Source organism: Crotalus tigris, unplaced genomic scaffold, assembly GCF_016545835.1.
Source record: "Crotalus tigris isolate CLP2741 ecotype Arizona unplaced genomic scaffold, ASM1654583v1 scf7180000018938.1368258, whole genome shotgun sequence".
Taxonomy (NCBI): domain Eukaryota; kingdom Metazoa; phylum Chordata; class Lepidosauria; order Squamata; family Viperidae; genus Crotalus; species Crotalus tigris.
Genome location: NW_024097283.1, coordinates 634,643 through 659,871, shown reverse-complemented (window position 1 = coordinate 659,871; position 25,229 = coordinate 634,643). Strand labels below are relative to the sequence as shown.

The window sequence follows — 25,229 nt, the reverse complement described above, 5'->3', positions numbered from 1 at the left end:
AAGAGTCAACATTAGCAGGTGTTAGTTGCATTGATAGAAAAGTGTCCAACTGCTTAACAAAGGCTATGCCCTAGGAAATGGTATTAGTTATAGACTTTTCAGTTTCAAAAGAACTTTTGATCCCATTTTTCTGCATTGAAATTTATTATGGAGCAACCAAATGAAAGTCATCCAGTGTAACTATGTGATTAATATAGGACTCAGTCTATAAGTTATTCTAGAAAATGTATGAAGCACCAGTCCCATATTTGCAACTTTAAAGGCATGTGGATCCACATATTCTTAGTGCTAGATCCATAACAAATAAATGCCTAGTGTGCAGGCCACTAAAGTTTTGGACACTGGCGTTGTTGTATAGCAGTACAAGAGCTCAGAAAGAGTGGAGGATAAGGGAGCCTGGCATGCTATGGGGTTGCAGAATCAGACATGACTTAACAACTGAACAAGAACTAAATTAGTTAAGATGCAGAATGCATCTTTTGATTTAATATGAAATTTTTAAAAGGAGCAGTATTGGTCAGTGTGATAATTAGAACAAGCCATTGGAACCACTGGAAGTATTTATGTCAAAGCAAATGGTGGTGCTACTGAAAGAAAGAATGACTGGAGGAAAGGAAGAACATCTGACCTGGCCGAGCAGTTTACCACATCCTTTAATCTGGTAGTGCTATGCTTTAAATTCCCTCCACATTATACTCTTTTAGATAATTGTGATAATCCAAAAATGATACAGTGAATTGTTATTACTGGTAGGGTAGGTTTTTTTCTCTCTAATTAAGAAAAAATCTTGTAATTTCAGAGAATGTAAAAATGTAATTTCAGAGAATGTAAAAAAGCTAATGGAACTTACACATTGTTTATTGTTTATTGGCCTTCATTTTCCTGACGCAATATTATTTATATTTCAGATGGACTAGTGAATGGTTTCTGTTGTAAATGTGAAAACAAGAGTGAACTACTCTTTAGTTGACATATTGTCTTCGATCTAATTTCAACTTCCACAGATGCTTTGCCTGACATGTTTTTTAGAATTAGGTTAAAGCTCTGTCTGCAATACTATTTTAATTTACTATATGAAAATGGAAATACGCAAGCCAGTCTGATTCTCCCCCCAAAATAAAACATCCCCCCACCCACCCAATGACTTTTCCAGCTGTTGTGGCTGAGGCTGTTTTCCTGTTACAATATCAGTGGAATGCAAAAAGTCTAAAGCTATATCATTATGGTTATTGGAATTGTTTTCCTTAGTACATTTTGTTATGTGAAATATCCAGTATGTTGGAAATAACAGCCTAAGAAAACTGGCTGCCACAAATTTCCTTCAATGGTACTAGGAGACATAATTTATATAATAAGATTTCCTATTTCTAGCTTTCTTACGATAGATTTTAGATTGCTTGTTGCTGCTGCTCTTTTTCAGCTCCAGTAGCCACTTTTGGAGTATGGCACAAGAAAGGGTCAAGCAGAATTCTCTGGTAATGCATGTCAGGGAGGGGGGGACAGTTATGTAGCTGTTCCATTCATAGTTCTACAAATGTAACCTTCCAGCTGGGGACACTCAACAGCAAAGCACCGAACAGGAAGTTGGATCAGCCAATCAGCGTGCAAGATGCAAACTTCTGCCAAACACACAGTTGGGATTTGGGAGGTGAGCATGTCAGCCCATTTGCAGCCATCTGCAACTTATGCTAACCCATCAACCCCTTCACAGCTTCGGTATGCGGTGACACTTGTGTGCAGTTGCGGGCAACTCTACAACAAGCTTAACTCAGAGCCCTTGAGAATCTATTCATACCTAAGCCAATATAAAACTAAATGCTCCTTAAGAACTCCAAGCATATCCTTCAAGTGCAAACAGAGCTGTAAGTTGAAAACAAAGGAGCTAATAGATTCTCAGTATCAGAAGAACAAGTGTCATTGACTGAGATGGGTGCCCATAGAAATTGAACCAATAAGTAAATAAAATAAACACAAACCAAACCAGGAATGAGCTGTCCTCGTGTCTTTAACCACCAAGTACGCAAGGTCTCTCAGTAGTGCCTTTAACTATCAGAGTTAAATCATCAGAGTTAACTTAATGCTTACCTTCTGTATGAACTTTCTCTAGTAGGGCAGACCAAATTAAGAAATTTACAGTACAATTTTAATGTATTTACTGAAAATTAAATATCCATCATTTGGGCTCAACCATTGTAAAGGGTGAAGAGAGAACTAAAATTCTAAAATAAAAAGCAATAGTAATTAAGATGAATTAAATTGGCAACATGTAATTTCTTCTCTTATCCTTATTTGTACTGGCTGAAGACTAAGATCTCATTTTAATCACAACATCGATTCACAATTTGTCTGGCACAGAATTTTATTTTCTTTCATTTTTACAAAGGGCTGGGGAAATGTAAGATTTTTGAAATTTAGGTTTTGGTTGAAAAGATGTAAAGTATTATTAGAAAATGTGGAAATGCGGAACTGTAAACACGTATGTATAAACAAAAAACAGATGTCTTTACAAATGAAAATAATTTCAATTGATCTAGTAAGTAACAAATTAAGCTTATCTATCCAGCTGTTAGTGAAATGTCCATTCCATTTTTTAGTTCTGTTTAGGTTTGGAATTAATGAGGTCTTCACCCAAGATCTGAAATTAAACTTTTCAATATTTAGCAGTTTGCAAGAGTAGTCTTCCTCCTTACTATGAAGATTGAGAATAAGTATCATGCTTTTAAAAATAAATTTTTAAAAGTGGATATTGGCAGCACCCAAACAAATGAAATTTCTTTTTGGATCCACCGTTCTCTAACTTATGTGACGTATAAAATGATAAATGGAGTGTTGATAAGTCTATCCCATGCATAAAACTAAGAATTCTGTTAGGATAACTGCCAGTGGTAAACTTTGAAAAACGAAGTAGGGACACTGTCAAAAGTAGTTCCTGCATTGTGCAACTCTTTCAAGACAGCTCGAAAAAATGCAGCAGAGAGCAAAGTCAAGAGCAGATAAATTTAATTATATAAAACAAAATTAAAAATGAAGTTTTCAATTTTTTAAAATCAAAAATTAAATTTTAATTAAAATTAAAAGCAGAAGCCTCTAACACAGTGGTTCTCAACCTGTGGGTCGGGACCCCATTTGGGGTCAAATGACCATTTCACAGGGGTCGCCAAACCACGCTGTCCGCCATTTTTTTCCCTTTTCCCTAGCTGTCCTACTCCCTCTTATTGGTGGCCACACCCACTTGGGGATCACCACAACATGGGGAACTGTATTATGGGGTCACGGCATTAGAAAGGTTGAGAACCACTGCTCTAACATTAAGAATTACATAAGAGTTTGACCATTTTGTTTTTTTTTTTTAAATAGGACATCTCTGACTACAATCTATACCTTCTGTGCACCATCATGGCTTCTATGGATCCTGGATTGGTGACGGTTATCATAGGGAGTCATTTGAAAGTGATTTTCATATAATGACCATTAGATGTGCTTTGGTGAATAAATGCAGGTACTGTTAGGCCATGTGCACAGAATGTTGTGGGTGAACGGTTGCTGCAGCAATAAAAATCATTGTTAATATTGCAAAGATTTAAATTTAGCAATAGAACAAATAATTGCCACGCAAACGTTTAAGTTCAAGGACTCAGGCTTTCTCTCTAGCAAACAAAATTATTTGGTTTGCCCAAAGGTTTTAAGTACCTAAAAAATGTAAAATTCTAACATTCAAAACTGCAGAAATCTTCTTGGCTTCAATACTACAGTTTTAATCATTCCAAGAACTCCTTCACCTTTCCAGTGGTGTTGGGATTGTCTATAGGTGTTTCTGAAGACTATAATTTTGAGGTTTGCTGCTACAAAGCCTTGAACAAAAATGGGAAGAAATCTAGATGCTACTGTGTTCACTAAACTCATGACTGCAAAATTTGCTTTTTCATCTGCTTAGGGAAGAAACATTTTGTACCCTGGTCAGATGTTGCTAAGCATGGAGAGTTTCCAGTCTAGTGTGCATGAAAAAACGGAAAGGGTAGTGAGTTTGCATTTAATGGAAATCAGAGCCCAGATGTGTATTTCATGGATATCCTAGTGTGTCAGTAGGGAATGGGAAATCAGTTTAAAATTTCAGTGTGGTGTGAAGTTCTGAACTTAGCAAGCAACTGGAAATTGTTTTAAATTAATTTTCTACGAAGCTGTCCCTAGTTTAAACACGATTCACTGAATAGACTGCAATGGCTGATTTCCATTAAATGGCTGCAATTTATTCTTTAACTTGTTTCACAAAAAGCAAACAAAGCTGTTTAGGGCTTAACAGTTCAGAACTTCACATGAATGAAGCTACCATGTTGCTTTTCATTCGAATAACCTTTTTTAAAGATGGAAGAAAATGCTTTGAATGAGCAGAGTGTTTTGTTGCAGAGGAAGGGACTGATTTCATTCAGTGCCAGAAAATTACAGGATGTATGTACCTCAGTTTATATGCATTGTTTTAAGTTAGGAAAGAAAGAGCAGGAAACAATTGGATCAGCTTTAGGATATTTCCAAGGAATGGAAAAGTTCCAATGTAAATCCCAGGAAGGGCCTCACAATGAGCAGACAACAAGATATTTAATAGACACTTTGTGTATGGATATGATTATATATAGGCTTTTATATGCTGATAAACTCTCACTGAAGATTTGTATCCGTTATAGTTGGGCTTGTTAATTTTTCTGTGGTTCAGAAAATGGATCGTTATTGCTTTTCAACCATGGTGTATGGACTACAGATAATCTTCGATTTACGACCATAATTGAGCCCAAAATGTCTGTTTGCTAAGGGAAACTGTTAAGTAAATTTTGCCCCATTTTATGACCTTTCTTGACTAGGATTGTTAAGTGAATCACTGCAGCTGTTAATTTAATAACAGGTTGTTAAGAGAATCTGCCATCCCCACTGACTGTCATGGTTCCAACAGATGAAACTCTTCAAAAGAACTTTGAGGCATTGTTTACTTTAAATAATCTTTTATTCGAGAAACCAAGTATCGGCACTACATAATTAAAGCCAAAAACTGAATTCCCCTCTCCTGGGCACAAAGTAGCAAAGCACAATTCCCTCCTCCAACTAACAATCATAAATCACATTCCCCAATTAGCTTGAAGCGTGGGCTTTCTCCCTAGCTCTCCACCCTCCAAATCTTTATCAACTCTGGGTGCAATACCTTTGGATTCCCACAGCTGAGTTATTATTGTTATGACTAATTGGATTCTCATCCACATCCCCCCTCCCAGCATCAACTAACTCTAAAACGAAAGAGAAAAGATGGCTACATTTCCATCTGTTGTCAAAGCAAGAACATCCGATGTTAGCAGCGTTGACATTGACTTTGCTTGTCAGAAGTTTGCAAAAGACGACCACATAACTCTGGGACACTGCAACCATCATAAATATGTGTCAGTGGCCAAAAGTCTGAATTTTGATCATGTGATCATGAGGATGCTGCAACGGTCGTGTGTGGAAAACGGTCATCATTCACCTTTTTTCAGTGCCTTTGTCACTTTGAATGGTCACTAAATAAACTGTTGTAAGTCAAGAAATATCTGTACCATGGTCCCAGTGCAATAATTCTTTACAGTCCTTTTCACAAAGTTTGGAAACTTTTTGATTACCTTTTGCTGGCCACTGGTTGATACTGAATGCTCAGCTCATTGGGTTTCAGCCAAAACCAGCATGACTGTTCTTATGTGCAGAAGAGGGGAGGCAAGCTGATCCTTGACCTCAAGCAGTAAAATTCTGTCTGCTTTTGAGACCTCACCCTCTTGGGATTTTGCAGCGCTGAGGAATACCATAACGTATGTTTCGGATTCTTCTTGGGAAATAGAGCAACATGAGGAAAAGAATTCCATAGGCATTTGCTTTGTAAAAGAAGAATTGCTCCACCCTTTGGGAAGGTTTTTGTTTGAGAGATTAAAAACTCTGGCATGTCTAATTCTGTTGCATCTGGAGATGACAGTCTGGAGCCTGTCTTTGGGATCCTGATCATGCTTCTCCAGGATTTCCAAGGAAATCTTTGCCTCCTTTAGTTCTTGGCTTTCCTTTCACTCCCCAGCTGGGGACAAGCAGAGAAGTCTAGCACATTAATTGAAAACTTTGGCTACAGTTCACATTAAGCAACTGCAATATGCATGCCAGAGATTCAAGACCAAATTTGGAAATGTGCTAGTAAGGGGGCACAGGGGGTTGGGGGTATGGGGTGGGAAGAGAGCATTTCTCCAATCTTTTGAAATAAATACAGGATTAAAAAAAGATTGTTTCTATTGATCGTTTCTATAGAAGTTTGCTTCTCGAACATTTTTGCATGAGATCATTCTGATGTAACAAACTCTTAATTGGCTGATTTGTACAGATCAAGTACAGTCAGTCCAAGCATAGAAATTCAAGAAATGGAAAGTTCTCATAATGTTTTCTTTGGTGTTTCTTGTTTAAAAATCTGAGAGATTACAGTAGTAGGAAATCAAATTTGAGAGATTATAGTAATAGGAAATATTTCAACTTGCAACAGGGACGGTCAATCACATGGATGTCTTCATCCACTGTAGAAACTTCCATGTCCCAAAAAGAAGACTCGGTTTTTATAGAGAGAGATATAGAATTAGATATACAGTATAGATATTTCAGTTATGATTTCTTATTACTGCAATCTCGGATTATACATATGGCGCAAGGCTTTAGAACAGTGGTTCTCAACCTTTTTAATGCCGCAACCCCCAACCGGTCGTAAGTCAAGGACTACTCAGCTGGTGCAGCACCGTTTGCAGAATGGGACTTTTGGCGGGCTCAGCAGGGCAGAGACAGCCTGGACAATTCCTATTGGCTTTTGAAAGTCAATAGAATTAGACTCTATTCAAGAGACTCTATTCTATTGGCTTTCAAAAGCCAATAGAATAAAAGGGAGTAGCACAGCTAAAGAAAAGGGGGAAAAATGGCAGACTGTGTTGTTTGGTGACCCCCGTGAAATGGTCATTCGACCCCAAATGGGGCCCCGACCCACAGGTTGAGAACCACTGCTTTAGAAAGACAATGAAGATTTGGCTGTTTACTTTCGGTCAAGATGCGTAGAATTCTTACATGGAAGGGTATGATATATTTGAATACTTGATTATTAATTAATTGTTATATTTATTTTAGTTGGTGATATTTTGTTTGGGGTTATTTTTGTTTATCAGTTTACTGCATGCTTCTCAGAGTTGCTTTGTTTAAATGGGGCAACTATATATATGCTGGAAATAAATCAATAATCCTTCTGTGAGCGAGGCTAGACTGAGAGAGAATATGATTAGTCAAAGTTCCCCAAGGGGGTCCTGTAACTAAGGCTGGATTTAAACCTGGGTTTCCCCTGTTTGGAATCCCAAATTAAGTGCTACATTCTCAATAGCTGCAGTATTTCTCCTTTAGAAGCAGGAGGGAAATAGATCTGTAACTCTGCTGTGTGTGGCCTGAAATCAGATAAGTAAAAGTGTTATACTTGAGGACTGTTATCTGCTTCTGGAGCTGATCAGATACACTGGCACAAGAACAAGGAGACTTCTTTAGGTGATAAGATATCTGTCTCATTATGTTTTTTGTTTTTTTTTTTTTAAAAAGGCCAGAACCAGGATTAGGTCAGATAAAACAAAAGCCTGTTTGGTCAGGTAACCTTAGCATTCATAACAGAACCTTACTTTGCTTCTCAGTACAGATACATGTACAGTGGTACATTGGTACTTAACTGCTTTGAAACTCATCAAATTTAGTACTGAACACATTTTGACTTGAAAATTTTGTCCCGGTATTCATTGTTTGTTTGATACTCAACCCACAAGCTAGAACTTATTGGTGCCAGCTGCCTTGTGATTCATTTCATTATTCCTTAGGGGAAAAATAGTTTGATACTAATTGTTTTTAGTACTCATCACACTTCCCAGAACCAATTAATGATGAGTAACAAGGTACCACTGTAGTTTTATAGCCCATTTGCAGAAAATGTTTTTTAAAATAGTTTGGGAATGGCAGTCATACCCTTGTGAAGCCTAAGCAAAATGGAGCCTAAATGTGATACTGTATATTTAATATGCCTTTTCAGGAAAGACCGAAGCGGTGATCAGAAACTTCAGCCCACACTATAAACGTCAATATGCTGTGTCCTTTTGCAAACAGATCCAGAATGAGCTGGAACAAAATAGAGATCTGCAGTCTCAATTCTTAAAAACAAAGGTAAGAAAAAGTATTATTCATATATTTTTCTATGTTTCCACCCCATGTTTTGGGCTATGGGTGTCAGCCTTGCAAGGTGGACTATACAGGAAATACAGACAGATGAGTTAATTCTACTTAATTGTAAAGCTACATACACAAAGTCTCATAAGTCCCAAAATACATTTCTCTTCCTATCTCCCTTTGCAGAGTCCCTTCTAAGCTGTTCATCCGACCTAAACTCCTGCTACAGGCTAAGCTGCCTTTTATCTGACCATTTCTTGGCTTCATCTCTTTGCCCAGTCTCCCAAGATTATCCCACATGCTATTACCATTGGCCATATCTTCATTATGCATGTTGCTATCATCTCCATCTGAGTTCAGATGCACCAGTTCCCTTTGTACCTGTAATTCAGACTCATTGTAGTTATTATTATATCACAATCTGGCAAACTTTGTTTGAAGGTTCTAGTTGGTTGTGAGGCTGATCATGTCCTCATTTGTGGTCTAGTTTACACATCAAGCTAAGCCTGAATGTGATTTCATTTGGTTTTACCTTTGTGCATTGTGCAAAAAAGATTTCTGTGTGAGTGATAATTTATGCCTTAGTCAAGATGCCAATTTATCTATTCTAGGTTTGTTTAATTGACCAGTATTGAGGAAACTATGATTTAATGCATGAACACAGTTATCCTCTTTGAGTTGCATCTGTTTCACAAGAGCCTATGTTGTGCTTCCCAAAAACTCTGTTGAACCACAAATGATGAAAATACCTAGATTCCTGTGCAAAAAGTATCAGCCTGTACTTTAGGCTAGAGAAAATGAAACAGGCTTCATGGCTAATAAATTTAATGAATTAACTAACTAGCTAAATAAATAAATACTGTAAATTGGTTTTGTTTCCAAGCCCTTTTCCTCTCAAGCAGAATATTCAGGCTCATCTGAAAGCTGAATTTGAGTGTACAGGGCTCAGATACAGTATAATCTTGTTGTAGTAGCATGAAAAATCTCATATGTTCATATCAGTGCTTTGAAGTTCCACACCAATCTGTCCAAGAGGCTAGACCCTTTCGCCCACTTTACAAAAGAAAAGGAACATAGTATTTGTAAGAAGCTCATTCTGTTTCTTGGTATCATTTTTCTATAGCCACCTGGATCATCCAGCATGGTCCTTTATGAAGGAGAGGTGTCACATTTTGCTGAAGACCTGAAGAAATGGAAAGAGAGATACATAGTAATTAAAAATAATTACTCCGTGGAAAGCTTTGAAAGCAAAGAGGTACACTGTTGATTTATTAAGTTCTGAGGCAAGCATGATGCTTGAAATCCAAAACTGGTGAATGTGTATACTTTTTGAGCCACTGGGCACATTTGTAACCCTTGGAGCATATTATAGGCAGATATGTAAAATAAAATACTAATTTACACATTGACAAAATGGGAATTGAGGTGCTTTGCTAACTCATTCCTGAAGTCCACCCTGGAGATTTTCTATCAACCCATGTTTATGTTCCCCCATCCCCTTCTTGGCAGTTGAACATGCTTCCCTTAAAAGTCTTGAGCTGTAGCCACCCATGATTTCTATTCCTCAAGAACATTTATAGACAACTTAAAAATAAAGAGAGTAAAATAGGATGGCAATTTATAATACCCATGTTTCCCCAAAAATAAGACCGGGTCTTATTTTTTTATTTTTTTTGCCTCCAAAAGAGGCACCAGGTCTTATTTTCAGGGGCTGTCTTTTATACTCACCGAGAGCCTCTCCCAGCCGGTCCACTTCTGCTGGCCAAAGGAACAGCTTCATTCTGCAGGTGCATTCCGGCCTGCATCTTGCATTCAGGCCTTTCCGGAAGGCCTATTCAGCTGAGAACCAAGCTATGGATTGAATCCATAACTCTGTTCTCGGCTGCAGAGACCTTCTGGAAAGGCCTGTGACTGAGAACTGCAGGCCTCGCTGTAGAAGACGCCGCAGAAAAAGTGGGCCATTGAGGAGAGGCCTGGCTGCAAGGTAAGTGGGTGCAGGGCGTGTGGGGCAGCTCCACCCTCCCACTCCCACTCACTTGGTTTTTAGGTATGTGCCTCGCCCCAAAACTAGGGCTTATTTTGGGGGCAGGTCTTATATTAGGCCCACTCCCAACAATCAAGCTAGGGCTTATTTTTGTGGGAGGCCTTACTTTCAGAGAAACACGGTATGTTGTTATCCATTTTTTAAAAAAAGTTTTAAGAAGACGTTAGTATTCTAAAGTGGTTGTCTTTTTATCCAGACCTCAAATGATTCTGCTCCAAGGACATAAACTGTATATGAGTATTGCCATTTTCCCATCCTTTTTGTGTCTTGTATTTCCTTTGTGCACTTGAGAAATCAACAGGTCCAAAGGACATCACTCTTTCCCACCAACTATCCCATTTGTCTGCATTCTTTTCCACTTTGTAGCTTGATGTATTCCCAGTATGTGATTAGAGATAGATGTTTTCAAGGTCAGACAACTGGAGGTAAGAAAGGTTACTGAAAGTCATGAAGTTGTCATCGGTGATTAGCAGACTTTTGTGCCATCCTGGGAGGTTATAAATTTGATATTTATGTGATGGAAAGTTCCAAGTAAATTCCTAGGTATTTAAAAGCCTTGATTTGATTATCCATAATTAATATGACGATGAATACAATATCTTAATTTCGGAATGATTACTTTCCAGCTTTTCATCTTATAAATAAGATACTAATGCACATGGGTTTCATCTCAAGCCTATATGAATCTGGGCAGTTAATGATACTTAAAAACAGAATGAAAACAATATAAGAAAACTATAAATAGCAGCTGGGAAAAACAACCAACAGCTATACTGAATTCATAACAGTAAATACAACTAAGAAATGGGTTGACTTGCATCATCAGGGCCCCAGGCTCGCTGATAAAACCAAGTCTTCAAGGTTTTACAAAAAAAGTCAGTGCAATTAGGGAAACTCTGATCTCTGTGGGGAATGATGTTCCAGAGGACAGGGGCCACAACAAAAAAGACTCTCTTCAGATGACACTCCCTGATGGGACAGGAGCATTCATCTCCTGTCAGATGTATAATCCAGGGAGAGACAGTCCTATATAAGTAACCCAATCCCAAACCAAGAGGTCCAGCACCTTGCATTGAACCTGGAAGCATACTGGCAACCAATGCACCTTGCAGAGCATAGAGGTTGCATGTGCTGTATGACAGAAAGACCATGACTGCCTGTATCACTGCATTTTGCATCAGTTAAAGCTTCTGAACACTCTTCAAGGGCAGCTCCATGTAGAAGCATGTTGCAGAAACCCACTTAGGACATCAATCTGGGACACCAATGATGTGACAAAGTTAGCATGTTGAAGAATGGAGATTGGTTTGTGGGCTAGAGGGGGGATGAGGGGGGGAGAGATAACAATAGAAATTTCATTTAGTGAGACTTGAAAGATATAATCTAATAATTCACTTTTCCTAGAGAGGCTATGAAGAAAATCAGCCTCATTATTGACAGTGTCTTCTTACATCTGATAATGATGCTAAACAAAAATATCTTTATGCATGGGAAATGCTTGCACAACCTGATGGGTCCTATTTCCACTTTTCAAAGCATTAAGCAGAGTTGCATTCTGGCCCCATCATTGCCTAGCTTTTAAATTAATGGCACTGATCAGGAGAAGATCTTACAACATCGTATCAGAAATGCCCTCCATCATCATACCATACCCAAAAAAAGTTAATTCTATTACTTGATTTCACATTTAATGTATAATAAATGTTATACATACTACTTGTCTAATTTATTTTATTTTACACATACTATTATGTTAATGTTTAATAAATAATCCTATCTTCCAGGAAGATCCTAGAATCCTATTGGAAGAGAAAATGCAGTTTAAAAAAAGTTAGATAAATGGAAATTTTAAGTGAAGCTGGGGTGTATGAACTATGTGGTTTCTTAGAGCATTTATTTACCTCCTATTCTGGATTTTGAAATTTTGGTGTTGTTCACATTCTTTCATTCATTTTTAGGAGCCGCTTCTTAAGTCAAAGGTGCTTTTGTGTTTTGTTTTGTTTTGTTTTTTAAAAAGAAAATCTTTACTACTGTTTCTTAATTCTAGGCATTCCAGAAAGGAGTAAGTTCAAAGACTTGCATTTTCCCTGTTGGAGGCAAAGTGCTAATTACAGGGGAAGAATATAACTCACTATCTGATAAACATTTCCCAGAACCTAATGGTAAGGTATAGCCCATTCCCCTTTATTTTTTATACTGCTTAGCATTTTAAGTGATGTTCTCTTTCAAGTGTTGCATTGTCTTCATAAAAGGTTACACACATGGGTGGTGTCTAGAGCACCTAGAGTTGCAATGAAAACTAAGCATAGGTGGCACAAATGTTAAGGCAGGATTACCTGTCTACTGGGAATTTGTCTATAATTACATGTAAACCTGTTGGAATGACTAAAAACATAAACGTATGCATATATTTAAGGTTCCAGTGAAAAGGAGAATACCCAGGCTTTTGTTGTCCCTCCAAAGGAATTTCCAGTCTACCTGTGGCAGCCATTCCTTAAACATAGTTATTACTGTTTTCTGGATTCAGAAGCTCAGAAGCAATTCAGCACCATGCTGAACGATTGCATCAGGCACTTAAACCATGGTGAGTATAGCAGACATAATCTGATAACTTTGCTATTGTTCTGCCTTTCAGAAAAAGATCTGTTTGACCATTGGTTGCAAACTAATCCATGTAGCAAAATGAAAATCTATGTTTTTCTTGCATTATCCCGATAAGTAATGACATGCTTAGAGTTGACCCAACAACTTTTAAATGAGAGACATATGGCTTCGTGTTTATACATGCTTATCTTTTTAAGGATCAGTTAGTGGGTGGTGGATGGAGAAACCAACTGTGTTGACAGCAGCAAAGTCATCCTCTATATTGTGGAGAGAACCTGGCTGGTAAATCAGTCAGACATGGAGAAGATAAAAGCTGGGTTGGCAATCCTATTATTTATTTCCTTACTCTGTCATTTTGTCTAGCCATACAGGAAAGAGAGTCGTAGATTTGCTACCGAGAGTGTAGTTTGCAGTTTCAAAAGTTCAATTTGACAAAGTGAAATAACACTGATTTTGTTAACATTAGAGAAAGTGCTTTCTCATTTTTTACTTATTGGTTCTTCAGAGCATAAGATTTGCCTGAAAGAGGTGATATTGGAGAAGCATGTAGGGGATAGCGTTTGCACTGTGAAATCACAATGGTTTGTCATTCTGATGAGACCTGCAGATGCTGTGGCTGCTTCTGAACATAATGTTGAAATGTAGAATACTCTTATTCAGAAAGCCTGATATGTTTTTAATTTCCTAAACTACATACAGATATACATTACAAAAGAGCAGAAAGGAAAAAAAATCAACTATTGTCCTTTAACAATTTTCATATGCACTTGAAATTTGCATAACAATTATATATTAAGACTCCCTCCCCCCCCCCAAAAAAACCTGCTGGACTTGTTGACTCAGAGAATACGTGACCCCTGTTTTCTTATGCAGAGAAATTAACCATCTCTCTCCAAAAATGTCTGAACTGGCATGTTCTCTAAACATTCTGCTCTTAAGAACTTTTTTTTCTCAATCTTCTGCAGGAGGATTTGCAGAATAATGTGCATTAACCGATTTGTACATTTCTCCCATTTCGCTATGAAGGAAAACAGGGAGCAAGTTGAAATGTCTAAACTCAAACTTTATTAGGCAAAAGGAAAATGTGTGTTTAGCTGTTTCAACTTTTTTTGGGGGGGGGGGGGGCTTGCAGAAGCCTGTTAGTTTTGTAAGCCAATGGGGAATAAGAGATGGCAAATAGCTGGACACTGTTCTTTCTGAGATTTTTTGAAAACTAACTGGAAAACTCAGACTGGAGCATAAAACTGGGATCTCAGTGTGTGTTTTGTCATCAACATATGGCAAAAGGCCAACACAGTCAAGTTTCAGCATTGAGATGATTTCATACTCAGTATAAGATTTCATATGTATTTTGAAATATCTATCAAATATTGACTGATTTTTCAAAACTTCCAGTGGAATTGGTGGAAAGAACTGGTCATGTAAGAAGTAACCCTCACTTCATAGTCAGGGTCACAATGTAAATGGCCATGGCAGGCCAAAACATGCTTTAAAAACCCTTAGGCCTGAAATTCAGGAGTGGTAACTAGAATATTTTCCTTTACCAATTTTATCTTCCTTTTTCATGAATGAGGCCCATTCCTTCCAAGCTATAGTTCTGTAAGCAGAACTGTGAATATACAGTGCATTTGGCACTGAAAGGTTAAGGAAGATTAAGTCCAAGCCTACATATGGTGCTGCAAATCCCATAGTAGGAACACATGAGCTGATATTTTGCAAACCATTGAATCGGTAAGCTTCAGGGAACATGTTTGGTAAAGCAGTCAGCTGAAGTCAATTTCCTGTAAAGCATTCTTAAAGGGAAAGTTTTTCCATTTCATGGTTTATAATCTCCTTATTCATTTCTCAAAACCTCGGTAATAAAATCATCTGTGTGGAGTCTAATACCTTTTGTTTTGTCCTGGGAAAGTAATTGAAGGGTTCAGTTTTTCCTGGCACTTTGTGAATCTTCTGTGACTCTAAATCTTCAGTAATGCTTTAGTTTGTTCAAAAGGCAGAACTGTTTCCAGACTTGCAATCCTCTTGGTAGTTTCTGTTTTTAATTGAATTTCAAACCATCACTTTGGAGGACAATAGGGTACTTGCAAAATGAACAAAAGCAGTGTTTCCAATTTTTGAACAGTTTTGGATTTCTTTCCTGAAATGTTGTTCCTTCTCTTCCTCCTCTTACTTCTTCTTGTCAGAAGGGTGGAACTACTATACTCTAGAAAGTTCTCCCACTTATTAAGCATTTGGATATATTGAATTAAAGATTTTCTGGGCTAGATGCTTCTAGGTGTTTTTTGTTTTGCTTTTTATGTTGCACAAACTGACATTTCATCATGCCTAATCATGTGATCTTGTTTTGAGGGAGGAAGTTCATTGCAATATGTTTTAACTGAATGTTAGTATGGAATCTAGCAACAAGATGGCCGTGTCTTGACTGATGTCCTCATCTGGTATGTCACCTGTTCAATTACCTCAGGATGGCTACTTAATGATGTGGATCTTGGGAGACAAGGCCAAGAGATTCAGCCAGGGGAAAAGTTAGTTGAGCCTGCTGCAGAAATGTGGGCAGGGCAAGGAACTTAGAAGATACCCTCCCTAGTTTTGTGGGCTGTAAAGCAGCACGGGGAAGCAACAGAGAATTGTATTTCAGATTTGCAAGATTCTGTTAATGTAACTTTACAATAAAGCAGAATTAGTTCATATGGTTGTGTTTCCTGTCTGGTGAATCTAGTAAGGCTGATATGTTTAGCTTTTAGTTTAAAAGGTAAACAGTCATTGGTAGCAAGTATAGACACACTGCAACTAACATCTCCATCCCTCCTGTTGCAGCTTATGTTCCCTTGAGAGGCGTTGTAATTTTATATGCCAGTCTGATAATTCTAAGCAAGTTAAATTTGATACGATTTGATAAGAACAAATTCAGAATTTGTTAAGGTTGTTGGAAATAATTAGGCTGAAGGTCGACTCTGCTTTTGCTCAAAACATACCCATCATAACTCAGTCATGTTGTGTATAAATATTGTAGTGTTTCTGAAAGTGAAAGGTGAAAAAGACCTCCACAATAGCAGAAAGTTTCCTTCCCAGGATTTCTTCCCAGACCTACTTCTTATTAATATGTTGGCTGAACTGTTCGAAATTGTAACCAGAATCTAGCGATGCCAAGGTTATGTGATATTATTTTCCCAGAAAAATGGGAAGTGCATATAGTGTAGTAAGGATTGATCATATCTGGAATCAATGGACTTCAAATGGCATAATGTGAAAATGAAGGTTCAGCATGGCATCTATATCTGGAATGTAGATTATTGTTCTTCAACAGATTAAGGTTGCACATAAGAAAAAAATTAAGATCTCCAAAGTCAGATCCCCAAATAAGGTCTCAATTTTGGATTACTTTTGTCCACTTACACGAATGGAGGAACAAAGTGAGAATAAACAGATCATGTGCAGTAGCATATTCACAATACATCAGGTTGGACTATGAATCCTTATATTATGTGCAAGAGTGAACATAATAGGCATACAAATTTAATAATAAATAAGAATGGCTAATGTCAATCAAAATTTACAACACCCATGGCTTTCATTCTTCATGCATACTTCCTATCTTCAAAAAAATACAGATAGTCTTCAATTTACAATCGTTTGCTTACTGACCATTTAGGGTTACAATTAATGGCATTGAAAAATGTGATTTATGATTGTTTTTTACACTTATGACAGTTGCAGCATCCCCATGGTCATGTTAGCAAGATTCAGATATTTGGCAACTGATTAATATTTATGACGGTTACAGCCTGGGGTCACATGAGCCCCTTTTGTGACCTTCTGACCAGCAAAGTCAATCAAGAAGCCAGTTTCACTTAACAACTACCTTACTAACTTAACAACCACTGTGGCAAGAAAGGCCATAAAATGGGGCAAAATTCACTTAACCTATGTTTCACTTAGCAACAGAAATTTTGGGCTCAATGGTGGTTGTAAGTTGAGGACTATGCCAGTATTAAAAGCATATGAGTTCATTTATTGTATGTGCAAAAGAAGTAGATTTTGTGTGTTGTGTAAGTGTGCATTATTTTAGCATGGAATTTCTGTTTACTTGATGAATTCAGTTGACTGTTCGTTCGATTAATCTTTCCAAATGCTACAGTATGTGATACTATATATACCTACTGACTTTTTGTGAGCATTGATTTGAGAATTAGTATGGTGCAGTTGAATTAAGATTAGAAAGACTAAAATCCAAGTTCACTTTCAGCTCTCAGAGCTCATTGGCTGACTTTAGTCTGGTGCTTTCTCTCAAACCAACTTACAATCATCAAATTTGCAGACCAAGCTGGCAGGAATAGCCAACACTCCAGAAGACAGGCTTATGATATAGGAGGATCTCGACAGACTTGAACACTGGGCGCTATCTAACAAAATGAAATTCAATGGTGAAAAAAGTAAGGTTCTACATCTAGGCAAGAAAAACCAAATTCACAGGTATAGTATAGTATACTATTGACCTTGCTCAATAGTAGTAACTGTGAGAGGGACCTCGGAGTCCTAGTGGACAATCACTTAAATATGAGCCAGCAGTGTGCTGCAGCTGCCAAAAAGGCCAACACAGTGCTAGGCTGTATTAACAGAGGGATAGAATCAAAATCACGTGAAGTGTTAATACCACTTTACAATGCCTTGGTAAGGCCACACTTGGAATACTGCATCCAGTTTTGGTCACCACAATGTAAAAAAGATGTTGAGACTCTAGAAAGAGTACAGAGAAGAGCAACAAAGATGATTAGGGGACTGGAGGCTAAAACATATGAAGAACAATTGCAGGAACTGGGTATGACTAGTTTAATGAAAAGAAGGACTAGTGGTGACATGATAGCAATGTTCCATTATCTCAGGGGCTGTCACAAAGAAGAGGGAGTCAACCTCCAAAGCACCTGAAGGCAGGACAAGAAGCAATGGATGGAAACTAATCAAGGAGAGAACAAACCTAGAAATAATGATAAATTCTCTGACCGTTAGAACAACGAATCAGTGGAATGACTTGCCTTCAAAAGTTGTCGGTGCTCCAACATTGGAGGTTTTCAAGAACAACTACGTATTTATCTGAAACGGTATAGGGTTTCCTGCTTGAGCTGGGGATTGGACTAGGAGGCCTCCAAGGTCCCTTCCAACTTTATCATTCTGTTTTTCTGTTAAGTCCAGTATATTCCTCATTTTACTTTGAATACAGACTGATCAGGGGACCCAAACAAGATCACCCGAGTTCCCCTCCAAAATCCTGCTCTTCTCTTTTACTAGTGTCTAGTTTAATGAAGAGAAGGACAAGGGGTGACATGATAGCAGTGTTCCAATATCTCAGGGGATGCCACAAAGAAGAGGGAATCAAGCTATTCTCCAAAGCGCCTGATGGCAGGATAAGAAGCAATGGATGGAAACTAACCAAAGAGAGAAGCAACCTAGAACTAAGGAGAAACTTCCTGACAGTTAGAACAATTAACCAGTGGAACAACCTGCCTCCAGAATCAGTGAATGCTCCAACACTGGAAGTTTTTAAGAAGAAACTGGACCGCCATTTGCCCGAAACGGTATAGGGTTTCCTGCCTGAGCAGGGGGTTGGACTAGATGACCTCCAAGGTCCCTCCCAACTTTATTATTGTTATTATTACACCAGACAGTTGTGAGGAAAAATTGAAGTTGCTCTCTGTTATTATCTTGAGAAGTTGCAGACAGATAGGATATACAGTAAATCTAAAATTAAATAATTTGTTAGATAGGTTAAGATTAGAATTTCTAGAGCAGAGGTCCCCAACCTTTTGGGCACCAGGTACCAATTACATGGAGAAAGGTTTTTCTGCGGACTGGAGGGGGAGTGGTTTTGTGTGCTGCCTGCATCCTGCGGATGGGGCTTTCCTTGTTTGTGTGGACCGGTTACTGGCATGCTGTGGCCCGGTACTGGTCCACGGACCGGAGGTTGGGGACCCCTGTTCTAGAGCATTTTAAAGATACTGTATCAAGTCACCAGAGGTAAAAGCTATTAATGGGATTGTATTTCTTCTCTTTAGAAATTTTGCTAACCTTCTCTTTCATCTTCACAAAACATTTTCAGATGCTTTATGTGAAGAAGAAACAATGAAATATTCACTTCAGGATTTATTCTTGGAGACATTTCTATGGCACATTTGATTGTTATCATCCTTGAGTCCTTGAAATTGTGGAACTAAAAGATTTAAATTCCTAAAATACATCTTATTTATTACCTCACTCTAGTCTTTGTGTTTCAGGAAAATTCCAGGATAAAAATTAGGCCGCATTTATTGCAAATGATTAGGAAGTGTTCATACAAATATCAAAACCTTTAACATTTGTATTCAGTAATATATAACTCTGCATCTGAAGTATGCAATTTTTCAGTGGCTATAAATACAGCATATGAATGCAGGCCTGTATCCTGTTTGGAAGTGACCTCATCTAATTTCTGTTGGTGGTTAGCAGCTTTTCTAACACATGAGTGGCTAAGGAAACCTCTGGTTCTATGCATTCTCAAGCAAGTCAGCTCTTCTTACAAAAGATGAATACTTAGTGAAGCTTCTTTTTTTTTAAAAAAAAAAAAGTCAAACTCTCCAGAAATCTGATCTTAATCAGTCTTCCAGGTTAACAAACTGTAGCCAAATGCTGAATCACAAAGCTGCTATTCAAAATTAAACCTCAGAACACTATAGAATTCTCCTGCAGTATAAAACAGGGGAAATGATTGCAGCCAAGACTTCCTATAATGCAGCTGGATCCTTAACTAGAATAGTCATTTGTAAAAAATTTAAGTTTTCATGGATGAGACTGTGCATAATTGGAGTCTGCATCCTTTGCTGAATACTCCATAGTTTCTCCTAGAATTTTTTCAAACTTCTCTCTACAAGAGTAAAACATTGATTTTTTTTAAACACAGTATTCTTGATTCCCAGTTTTCCTAATAGGACTCTAATTTAGAGTACAAAAATGCTTAAGATTTCAAATAACTCTCCCTAATCTCCCATCCTGTTCATGTCAGAGCACTGTTCAAGGTGCTTGCCGGTTGAAATATTAGCCAATGATATCGCCATTGCCTGAGGGACACCTGTGGGGGCTCCTTTCATATCCATGCAAGGAGCTGGAGTGAGTGATGGGAGCTCACCCCACTACCCAGCTGCCCTCGAGTCTCAAACGTGAATTTACTAAACTCCAATCCAACATCCTAATCATGTGAGCCACCGTGCTCCTGCCCCAATCTAATTGCTTTTAATTTTTTCTTTGGAAGCCAGATGATGTCTTTAACTTACAAAGTTTAACTACAGGGATGCCATCCTATAACTTGAGAGCTCCAAGTAGTACAAGAAAAATTCATGGCACCATACATGGAAGCAACAAGGCCTGCAGGCCAGAGCTATGAAATACAATTAGCCTTCTGGTTTCTTCTTTTATAGCTTATGGTTCTAATCTACATGATTTAAGCACAAAAATGAGCTGACTACCAAAGTCTAAATTAAAAAAACAACAACCCTGTTTAAGGAGTCTAGTATAGCATGGGGATTATGCTCCAAATTAGAAATTCAAATTTTACTTGTGCTATTAATGTACTAAGTGCTGTTAAGCAGCGAAATCTGTTCCCACTTTTTATCTACAGTATGAAATCATAACAGACATTCTAAGTATCTGTTGCAAACATCACTAGATAGTCCATGGGAAATGCATTGGACTTTATAAAATAGTATTTAAAAGATAACAAATTATTTAATATTTGGGGGGAGGGACCTTAATACTCCATTGGACTTTATAAAATAGCATTTAAAAGATAACAAATTATTTAATATTTGGGGGGAGGGACCTTAATACTCCTGCAAGCACATTGACTAAGAGAGAAAGGAGTGGTTGTTCCAGTTGGGGCACTTCATCTCCTTTTTGCTATGTGAGAAGTGCACAGATAGATCACAATCTGATCAATACTGTTCCTCTAAAGGGCTGTGTAACCTGAAAACTGCAGTACGTAAGTTTGGTGATTCATCATCCCTGTCTCTTGTAACTGAATTTATTTGTATCTTGTCACTTCTTCCCTTGATTTCAGAGCAACTAGAAGAGGAATAATTAAAGTACATATTTGTGTGGCCCAGTATGAATGTGGCCTGATACAATCATTTTTATCCTGAACAGGCAACCTGTGCTCATGTGGCTTGTTGGTGCCTGCCAGAATCGGAGGTCCCTGATTACCTTTTTTTTTTTTAAAAAAAAAAGTTCCTTAATCATAAAATTAAATTGGATGCTGTGAAGCAAAGCACCAGCCTCTGGGGTGAAGATAAGAAACTGATTTGTTTTCTAGAACTGGCTGGAGTAGCAATGTCATGTTTTGGTAAGATTCACACACAAGCCGTTTTATCATCACCCCTACCATCTGAAAATTTCCTAAACTGCTCCAATATAAATAAACAGATTATCCCTAATTATTGCTATGACCCCTTAGACTACTATTAAAAGTAATAACTAATACGGAATGAGTTCCTATTTCTCTAGATTTCCTAGGGCCAAAAGTATGGAAATTGATATATTTTTTCAGGACATCCTGATTCTTATTCAGAGAGAACTAATAGTAAAAAGGGGAGGGTAGAGAGAATGAGGAACTCCTGTGAAGACTGGTTTTTTGGTCAATCTTTGCAACACTGGCATGGTTTGCTGAGAAGCAAAGAAGACTAATAGACAGCAGTATGTTTAAGTGCCAGCTAATAGCTCTTATTTCTTGGTCATGCTCCAGAATTATGGGAGTAGCTTCATGAGTCCAAAAGTACTGCCTCTTCTGTTTCACGAAGCCCAGAGTTTTGCAATGGTCTTTCTATATACAATGGAGGAAATCTAGTTCTCACTACAGGATTGTAATTATTGGACACTCTTATCTATAGGATAATCCAGTCCTTTCTCCTCTTGTAGTATTTGGAAAATAAGAGTTTGAAGAGGAGGAAAAATGGATCCGCACACCCACCGACTCTCATCCAGATTTCCATGTGATAAACAAACAGCAGAGCAGAGCAAGGCTTATTTTTTAAAGCCTGGGCTTATTATTTCACACATTGGTTCATTTGTGGAGAAGAGATCCAGACAGTTAGCCCAGTGTTTTCTATGTCTATTTGTCTAAGCATCTGAGTTTAGCTTATACAGACAGGAATTAAAGTTTTCCTTCTTACTTGCAAATTGCCCAACAGGTTGCACCACTACTTCCTCTGTGATACTGTATTGTATTGTGTTAAAGATGGAAAGTATTGCATGGATGTTTTGCCATTTATTTTTAAAGTTAATGCTTTTAGTGTTGGTTGATCAAGTGCTTAAAAATGAAACCCAGCATTCTGGAAGATTAATTAGTTAACAGAAAAGATATAAGAAAGTAAACTTAACTATATCATACTCAGCTAAGATGAAAAAAGACCAAAAGGAAGAGCTAATATTTTTAATGTTCTGTAAATCAGAAGAGAGAAAGTAAAAGAGAAGAGCATGATTTTGGAGGGGAACTCGGGTGATCTTGTTTGGGTCCCCTGATCAGTCTGTATTCAAAGTAAAATGAGGAATATACTGGACTTAACAGAAAAACAGAATGATAAAGTTGGAAGGGACCTTGGAGGCCTCCTAGTCCAATCCCCAGCTCAAGCAGGAAACCCTATACCGTTTCAGATAAATAGTTGTTCTTGAAAACCTCCAATGTTGGAGCACCGACAACTTTTGAAGGCAAGTCATTCCACTGATTCGTTGTTCTAACGGTCAGAGAATTTATCATTATTTCTAGGTTTGTTCTCTCCTTGATTAGTTTCCATCCATTGCTTCTTGTCCTGCCTTCAGGTGCTTTGGAGGTTGACTCCCTCTTCTTTGTGACAGCCCCTGAGATATTGGAACATTGCTATCATGTCACCACTAGTCCTTCTTTTCATTAAACTAGTCATACCCAGTTCCTGCAATTGTTCTTCATATGTTTTAGCCTCCAGTCCCCTAATCATCTTTGTTGCTCTTCTCTTTCACAAACAAATTCTTCCCTTCCTGAACTAACCAGAGTGAACTTGGGCATAGTGAAGAGATTCTCCTGGCTTCTTGTGTTGGAGAGAATTAAATCTATATGCAACATATTGTCCTATTTGCTATCTGATTCTATTCATCCAGTGTTGTTTCTATAGTAAATGGTACAGCAAAGATTTGTATATAGATAGGATCTGTACATGGCATGGCTTGGATCTGCTGAAATTTAGAAATTTTACTAAAATGCAGGATATTAAGGTGGTCCCTTCGAATAGATTGACACATCTGAAGGATTTTTTAAAAATACTTTTTGGTGATTTTGCAGTCATCTCTGTTTTGAAATCTTGGTCTCCCTCTGAAAAGGATGATATCTGAGTTGCTCCGAAAAAACCTCCCAGATATGTGAGCAATTCTGAAGGTTACTAAGGTAACTATCATGAAGGCTACGATAAGGTTGGAGAAAAATTCAGAAGAAGCTTGACACAGTATGAATGACAACCTATTTTAAGTTTACTCCTTGTAGTCATGGCAGCATAGAACTCATACTTAAGGAAATTTACATAATTGAGTAGAGTTTTCAGGTGCTTAAGACTTACTTACTTCTCACCCATGGGGAAAAAAATGAACTAAGTCAGGGGTGTCAAACTGCTGGCCCGCAGGCCGGTTTCATCATCCCGGAGCCACGTCCACCCCATTGCTGGCAATGGCAAAATAGTCCCGATACGTCATGTGATGTCGCAACTTTGACAAGTCTGAACTAAGTGCTTATTATGACAGAGTGTCATATAAAAGTCACTTGCATCTAGACTTGAGCTTAATAGAGCAGACAAATGTATCTACATTCATTTCAATTTGACTTCTACATGACTGAATGGATAGCAAGCATCATCATCATCATCATGATCATTACTCTAGGAACTGGACACTAGGAATTTTTTTTAGCAACATATGGTATTGTTGGCTGTAATTTGTTGTAATGGGATTTGAATACTCTGTTTTATAGCAGATTCAGGTCCGCTATAATTGATATATCATCTTCTCTCTCTATGGAGGAGCAATTCCAGAAGGTGATGCTAGAAGTCTCCTGTTCAACCTATGTCCATTGACCCTTCAAGATTCTCTCTGGTGTCCCATGATATTTTAGATATACTTGTGTTTCCCAGATAATAAGACTGGGTCTTTTTTTTTTTTTTTGCCTCCAAAAGAGGCATCAGATCTTACTTTCGGGGGACATCTTACCTCTGGCACTGACAGCCCTGCCCAGTCAGTCCACTTCTTATGGGGCCGAAGGAGCAGCTTCATTCTGCAGCGGCATTCTGGCCTGCATTTTGCAGTCAGGCCTATGCAGCCGAGTACTGATTCAATCCATAGCTCGGTTCTTGGCTGCAGAAGATGCCTCAGAAGAAGTGGGCCGGCGAGAAGGGGACTGGTTGCAGGATAAGTGGGTATGGGACGCATGGGGCAGATCCACACCCCACACCCTGCCCTAGCTTAATTTTTAAGTGGGTGCCTCACCCCAAAACTAGGGCTTATTTTGGGGGGTAGGGCTTATATTAGGCCCACCCCCCAAAATCAAGCTAGGGCTTATTTTCGGGGTAGGCCTTACTTCGGGGAAACAGGGTAGATAAAGTCAATGGGAAGGGGTAGTCTGGAATGGGGCAAGATTAGTATCACCACTCTATTTCTTATTTCTACTTCAAGAAAACTGTTTTAAATAAATGTTCAATACTGGTGATAAACTGGTTGAGAAAAAGCCAATTTTTAAAACAGGTCAAGACAAAAATGTTTCTGGTCTGTTTATTTTAAACCATGTTGAATTTTAGGTATTACCGAGATTGAACATTTTAAGTTACAGTTTGGTTATACTCCTGGGATTAACCCTTACCAGATTGCCCAGATTTTTGTGTTAAATTGGAGTGCAATTGCATCTACTTCTGGAGTTGTCGGATAGAATCATAAAGGCATTAACAACTATATCACACTGAACACAGTGTTGCATTTGGAAATGACTTCTAGAATCTAGATTGTAATATTACAGCCAGGCTCACTACTCATAACCACTTAAAGAATGCCTATGTGTCTTTGTTATGAGGACTTCAATGGCTATTAATTTCCAGGTACAGTTTAAAATGTTACAATCTCTGCTGATTTTAAAGAGGGCTACTTTAATGATTGGTCTCTCTTATAAACATGTCCAGGTTTTAAGATACCTGAAAGAGGACTTTCTGTTTCCTTCCATTATAGGAGGTACATTTAGTGAGAATATAAGAATAAAGCTACCTTCATGGCTTTTATTATGGTCTGGATTTTTCCTGTAAGGCATCTAAAATAGCTTCACAGTCCTGGTTTG

The 25,229-nt window shown here is 38.0% G+C and overlaps 1 protein-coding gene across 3 annotated transcripts in view; it reads left to right on the top strand.

The window, feature by feature from the left end:
- The window catches only part of NIBAN1 (niban apoptosis regulator 1), a 52,766-nt gene that overhangs the window by 11,788 nt on the left and 15,749 nt on the right, over positions 1–25,229 (top strand). The window contains exons 1-6 of one of the 3 annotated variants that reach the window (XM_039357636.1): positions 387–1,648; positions 3,358–3,499; positions 8,090–8,220; positions 9,347–9,478; positions 12,315–12,429; positions 12,684–12,851. In XM_039357636.1, coding sequence (XP_039213570.1) covers positions 9,365–9,478; positions 12,315–12,429; positions 12,684–12,851 — 397 coding nt within the window. In that variant the 5' untranslated portion in view covers positions 387–1,648; positions 3,358–3,499; positions 8,090–8,220; positions 9,347–9,364. Of the gene's footprint in view, positions 1–386; positions 1,649–3,357; positions 3,500–8,089; positions 8,221–9,346; positions 9,479–12,314; positions 12,430–12,683; positions 12,852–25,229 lie in introns of those variants that run through there. The other 2 variants (XM_039357635.1, XM_039357634.1) reach the window with 2 other exon arrangements.